At 36.9% G+C, this 6587-nt stretch overlaps 2 protein-coding genes across 2 annotated transcripts; one reads left to right on the forward strand and one right to left on the reverse strand.

Annotated features, from left to right (window-relative positions):
- Positions 1 to 2243: 2243 nt before the first annotated feature.
- LOC110025928 (transcription termination factor MTEF18, mitochondrial-like) lies at positions 2244 to 4354 on the reverse strand. Its single transcript, XM_020726622.1, has 2 exons — positions 4277 to 4354; positions 2244 to 4169 (listed from the first exon to the last, which is right to left on the reverse strand). The coding sequence occupies exons 1-2, from the start codon at positions 4295 to 4297 to the stop codon at positions 2244 to 2246; spliced, it is 1947 nt and encodes a 648-aa protein (XP_020582281.1). The 5' UTR covers positions 4298 to 4354.
- Positions 4355 to 4517: 163 nt separating this feature from the next.
- On the forward strand, positions 4518 to 6568 carry LOC110025935 (transcription termination factor MTEF18, mitochondrial-like). The gene is made up of 2 exons (XM_020726633.1): positions 4518 to 4600; positions 4783 to 6568. Exons 1-2 carry the CDS (start codon positions 4542 to 4544, stop codon positions 6509 to 6511), a joined length of 1788 nt encoding a protein of 595 aa, XP_020582292.1. The 5' UTR covers positions 4518 to 4541; the 3' UTR covers positions 6512 to 6568.
- The last annotated feature ends 19 nt before the right edge of the window (positions 6569 to 6587 follow it).

A 6587-nucleotide genomic window follows, 5' to 3' on the forward strand; every position in this document is an offset into this window, starting at 1 on the left:
TTAGTTGGTATGTTTGTCAATGCCCCTTTTTTATAATGTCCAACTACCGTCTATATTTGACCATACCTGCCATCTTATAAACCCCCAATATTACTAAATATTATATATAACTTGTAACTACATAGAAATTTTTTGGCATTTGAAAATTTCAACAAAGGAAAAGTCAAAAAATGAAGGGCAGAAATGTAAGCCAAGAAAATTAAGCCAGACAAGGATTTGAAGTAGACATTCATCCTGAATCAATCTTCAGTCAGTTGTTTGATCGGGTAAACAGCCAACATATGTTATTCTAACAACTTGATCATCAATTCTTAAGCCCCTTAGCAAGAGCTTGTTTACTAATTTTAGATTGTTTCTTATTCGTCGTTCTACAGCCCTCATTATCAACATCCTCATTGGAAGGAGAAAATATTACATCAGGAGTCCTGATGTAGTTTCATGTACGGATGATAATATTTAGGTGTTATTGGCAGTATTGTGGTGTTATTTTACCAAAATAATAACCACAATGCTGCCAATAACACCATCAGCACCCAATCCAGATGTAAGTCATCCGGATGTAATATTCTTTCCATTAAAATAAAGATTTTGAAATTCATAAAATAACACCACAATACTACTAATAACACCATCCACACCTAATCCAGATGTAGGACATCCTAATGTAATATTCTTTCCATTGGAATAGAGATCTTGAAATTCATTTGCCAAAAAATTAGGAACAATTAGATTCTAACTAAGTCTAAACTCCCCATCTTCCCTTTGGTTCTCTTCCACCAAATAAGAATTAGGATTAGTCTCCTTTTGTGTATTACCTTCCATGAATTCAAGAGACAAGTTAAGGTTATATATTTGGCCATTTTGACAAGTCATAGTACAAGGAGTAATTGCACTTGAGTTGATATGTTTGAATTGAATGTGTATTTGAAACCCTTGAGCAATATATTGGAACATCCAATCATGTGCTTGTCATCATTAAATTCAATGGCTCATGTGGCTACCATTTGCATCATAGGCAATCATTTGAAGTTTGAGAAATTAATAATGCTCAAGTGCGTGCTTGAAATCATCATAGGTTTGGCACATTAAACATGGTAAAAGGGAGCTGACACTTCCTTGATCACTTATAAAAAGTATTCAAGATAAGACATGCGATCATCTACTAGCCTTATTTATATGAAGAAAAATATCTTCGAGTCTCGAAAATAGTTGTGACTTCAGAGTTTCTATTAAGAAAACATTGATAGATTGAGCCTGTCACCTTGTTAATTATAAGGGGAAAGAGATTTTTATGGTACTTCCATTTGATAATATATAGTTCATCAGTAGGCGATAAAGTAAATGATAGAGGGTTATGGTAATAATGGAAGATTAAAGAAACCGTTGATCGATGCCCTTGAATGGAATGAACAAGAGGAGTTGCTTGTGGCAATCATTTAAAGATTATCTTGATCATTCAAGGTTATTAAAACTTGAAATGATCAATCTGAATATCATTCTCTAATGATCTTTCCTCTAGATGTTATACATAGTAATTTCTTATTTTTAGCTATCCTCATGCTCATCCAAAGTTCAATAATATTGGATTCAATGTTGTTTGTAAAGAGTATCTAAATCTTATTATATTTGTAGTTTGAACCCAAGGATATGTTCAGAGATTCTCTTTATTAATTTATGGTTTACAAAATACTTTCTATACTTTTTAGAGAAGAAGGATGAATCAAACAAAGTTTGAGTACATATAAGAGAAGGAAGATAAGACATTTTACCAGTACTTCATACAAATGGCCTACATTTGTAGACAATTAAACTTGATGCATAAGCATGTAGGTTCACTTTGGGGACTCAAAAAAATCTAACTCAAGCCACTTCATGATGACTCTCAATCTCAACTAGGAGAATTTGAATGTACAACAAACATTATGGTTCCTTCAAGTTTAAAAGAACAAAGTTTCTCAAGACATATATTGAGGCTTAGTTAGATTCAATACTTTCATGTAAAAGAGAGTTTTTCAAGACCTCATACATTTTGCATAAGTTGTAGAACAGATACACTTGTTCATTATATATGCATGGAACCATGACTTCTGAGCATATTTAGAGTCAAGAGCAAGCAAAGTTTAGTTTGAACTAATTAGAGAGCTTTCTGTAGTAAAATAATTTTGTAAAAATTCTGAGTACAATAATCTCATGTAATCTCATGTAAGATTCAAACAGATTCAAACAAAAAAAAAAAAAAGGCTTCACTTCGAAGAGAAAGAACCTTTCAACCTTTCCCATTCCTCAGGGCCCTTAGGATGCAGATTTACAAAATATTTGAAAAACCGTGCATCCGAGCATGCAAGAACCGTGCTCAATGCAACCGTGGAACTAACCAATTTCCTATTTTTGGTAGAGAAGCTAATTCCATTCTCCTTGAGCCACTGGAACATAGAAAATCTCAGTTTTATCTTATCCAAGTTGTAGCATAAATATGTTGGAAAGGCAGCAAGTGCTTCTAAGGGATAGCCCAAATCATTCAAAAGGTAAGCACTCTTCTTGTCAAGCACATCAATGGACTGGTTTAACACTGGGGGAACTAACTTGATCATTTCAGTAGCCGTGTGGCAGTCCAGACCAATTTCTACAAGGAAATCAAACCTTTCCTGCAGTTGATCCCCTCTTCCTCTAAACTTCTTCAGCACTCTAGCCATTTCATCAGAATTCTCAACAAATCCTAATCTTAGCAAGAAATCAGTTTTCTCCCTCAGAAAGCTGCCCTCAACTTTTGGCAAGCTTATGGCACTAGACTTCTTACTAGTGACCAGATAGGTGAACTGATTTGGATCTTCTTTTATGATGTTGCAGAGCCGGTCCTGCGACAGTTTCAATCTCTGCAAGACAGAATAAGTACTTTTACAGGAAGATGCTCCAAGAACATGAGGGTGAGTATTGACAATCATTTTAATGTCCTCCACATTCATGCCAATATCAACTAAGAAGTAAATAGCCTGCCATAAATTTTTTACGAATTTTCCATCAAGAATTCGGGGATATTGCACAAATAAGAGTATGATATCACTCATTTTAATGCCCAGTTTCAACAACAATGCAACTAAAATGTAAATCTTCTTCCCTGAATCATCAAAAACAAATCTGGGATGCTGATTGATTAATGTTTGCAGGTCCTTCTGGTTGCAGCACATTCCATCCAAAAAATTGAGCAATTTCAGAATTCTATCCCAATGGTATACACTGTTATCTGACAGACATCCCCTGATCAAATCCAGCTCAACTCCTAAAGCCTTCAACTTTTTGAGGACTTGAAGAAAATCCATGTCAAGATCACCAATCAGAAGGGCTGGGCAACAATTGACCAACTTGATGATGGTGGGTTTGCTCAATCCAAGCCTCTCGTAGCTCCGAAGTTTTGAATTCAGGACACCATGATCATACTTGAACATCTCACTCCCTTCTTTGTACATCTTTCCAATCTTACTCCTAGGAACTCCATAGTTGCAGAGGACACGGTAATTCTCTATTAACAAATCATCATCTGTAAGGTAAATCAAATTGAGAGGCAGAAGTGGATACAGTTCAGAAGGTTTCAAACCTAAGCTCTCAAAGAATGGTTCAAATTCATTGATGGGAGTGTAGCGAAGAAACCTGGAGACTGACCTCCCAACTTCTTCTCCATTAATGACCTTCGCAAGGAGGCTCTGAAGGAATACTGGCGAATTCTTGCTAATGTGCTCGGCGTCAGTGAAGTTCAAACACCTGGTGTAGTGGAGATAGTCGAACAGTGCAGTCTGGGCATCTGTTCTCTCAGTTCTAGACATCCTTGATCCATAATTTCCATCAGGCGCCGATTTTGCAGCCATTGTTGAGATGCAGCAACAGCTACGTTTTCGTTGAAGATTCCACAAATTCCGTAAATAATTCTGAATCCTAAAAGACGAATAACTTCTTCCACTGAATACTGCATCTACGGCTCCCATCTTCCTTGCATCAAAAACTGAATTTTTCCACGAGGAATCGCGCGGATTCTTCCCAACAACAACAACACAACGAGAAACAGCAGGAAGAGTGAAGGTGTTACTGGTTTGGATGAGCATATTCAGGAAGGAATTTCTTTGTAAGAACCAGCGTCTTAACATAATTGATTTGAAAGCTATAAAAGCATCGAAAAACTGCAAATTCTAAAAAAAACATCAACTTTTGCACATATTTCTTCACACAAATTGAATTCTGAGTTTTCAGTCTACCACAAATTCTCCAACCACGATTTTGTGCTTACCTCTGCAACTTGACGCATCATTCTCTTATCTCCATGAAGCCCGTGGTTCTCGAAAAACCCTACAATGTTTTTTTTTTTTCTTTTCCTACTTCAAAAGAGGGATTTTTATTAGACTTTTGCCTTCTTGTTATCATCCGTCAGATTGTAAGTACAACAAATCCAACGGTTCCTTTAACCCGACAGTATTATTTCACCCTACTTATTAAATCCAGCGTAGTTTTTTGATTGGTAAGCGGAAAGAAGACGATGGATTGTTCAGCGAAGAATGCAGTATTATTCTGCTGTTGAGGGAAGTAGAAAAGAATCTCTTCCCTCCTCTCTGAGGTAACTAGGTTCTTCACATCTCCTATTTAATGGTGTCTCGAGCCCTTACATCATCTAGATGCTGCTGTTCTGAACTACATAACCATGATTACAAAAAAAGTCGCAAATCCATGTAATCGCAATTGGATTTCTAGGTTTCCTCCTGAAAATGATTTGAATTCATCAAAAATTCAAACTTGCAGTCATTCCCATGCTCATGTTGCTATCCGGCGTCTGTGCAATCAAAGAACTTCGAATGCCCTGGAATCATTCTTTGTCAACTGGAAGCCTCATATCTCATCAAGTTATAGTTCTTTCTCTGTAAAAGAACGACATTGGACTGGTTCCAGATGCTTTGGCTCTGTTAGAAGTGAGGAACATGGACAAACACTGCATGTCAGCAATCGGAACGTTGTGAAGGCTCAGGGCGTTCTTCTTGATTATCTTCATTCCACAAGAGGCATACATTTCACTGATGCCGAGCACATCAGTAAAAACTGTCCCTTTTTTGTTCGTAGGATCTTGGAAAAGGTGGAAGATGAAGAGGAAATGGAAAAAGAATTAGTTAGGTACCTTCGCTACCATCCCATCAATGAGTTTGAACCATTCTTCGAGAGCATTGGCCTGAATCCTTCAGAGTACAATCCATTGCTTCCACGAGAATTGATGTTTCTTTCTGATATCGAAGAAATGCTCAGTAACTATCGTGATCTATGTGATTATGGTATTGCTCGCAGTAAGATAGGAAAGATGTACAAGGAGGCTAAAGACATTTTCATGTATGAGTCTGGTTTGTTGAAATCAAAGCTTCTAGCTTATGAACAACTTGGGTTGAGGAAGCATACTTTGATCAAACTAGTTGCTTCCACCCCAACTCTTTTGTTAGGTGACCTTGACAAGGATTTTGTTCTGTTGCTGAAGAATTTGGAGGAGATTGGGTTACCAGGAGATTGGATTGGAGGGACTTTGTCTGAAAAAAATACTTATAACTGGGGTAAAATGTTCGTGCTTTTGAATTTGTTCAAGGACATGGGGTTTGATGAGAAAAAGCTTGGGACTTTAATTAGTAAACACCCTGGTTTTTTACTTGATGGTTCAGGAGAAGCTGTGTTTTCATTGATCTGTCTTCTTCTTAAGATGGGTGTTTCAAGAAAGGAAATTTTCATTATGTTTTCAGAATTCCCTCATCTTCAAGTTGGAAGCTTTGTAAGAAATTTGCGACGGGCCTTTCAGTTTCTAGTTGAAATTGAAATGGATTTTGAGGATGTAAGAAAGCTTATTCGCAATCATAAAGACAGTTTGGGTCTGATATTATTGAAGAAACCTACAAGCATTATGACAAATCTGAGTAGTGGAAAGAAAAGACTCTGTAAAATCATAATTGAAGATCCTCACCAGTTGCAGAAATATGCAATGGGATTGAAAGTTTCTCCTCTGCCAAGTAGCGACGATGATTTAAAATCAATATTAGAGAAGAAGAAATTCTTATCTCGTCTCGGCTTTGTTGAGAACTCGAAGAAGATGAAATTGGCTCTTGAAGTATTTCGGGGGAAGGGTGATGAGCTGCAAGACCGGTTCGATTTTTTCGTTAGAAGTGGATTGAATCCGGGCGATGTTTTAGAAATGTTGAAAAGGGCGCCACATATTCTCAACCAGAAGATAGAAGTCCTGGATGAGAAGCTTAGTTTTATCATAAATAATTTGGGTTATCCCTTGAGTTCAGTGGTGAGGTTCCCACAATGCATTTCATTCACAACTGAGAGGATTAAACTTAGGCATCTGATGTATGATTGGCTGAAGGAAAGAGGAAAAGTTGCACCAGCTTTAGCTTTGGGTAGTTTAATAGCTTGTTCGGACAAGCTGTTTGTAAAGAGATTTGTAAGCCTTCACCCAGATGGTCCTAAGGCCTGGGAAAGTTTCAAGAAAGCATGATTTTCAAATGAATGAAACTTGCAGGTTTGAATCTTTTTTTTAAATTTTGAAGCAAAAGTAAGGTTGCTGATTTTTT

This window comes from Phalaenopsis equestris, unplaced genomic scaffold (genome assembly GCF_001263595.1).
Source record: "Phalaenopsis equestris unplaced genomic scaffold, ASM126359v1 Scaffold000343, whole genome shotgun sequence".
Taxonomy (NCBI): Eukaryota; Viridiplantae; Streptophyta; class Magnoliopsida; order Asparagales; family Orchidaceae; genus Phalaenopsis; species Phalaenopsis equestris.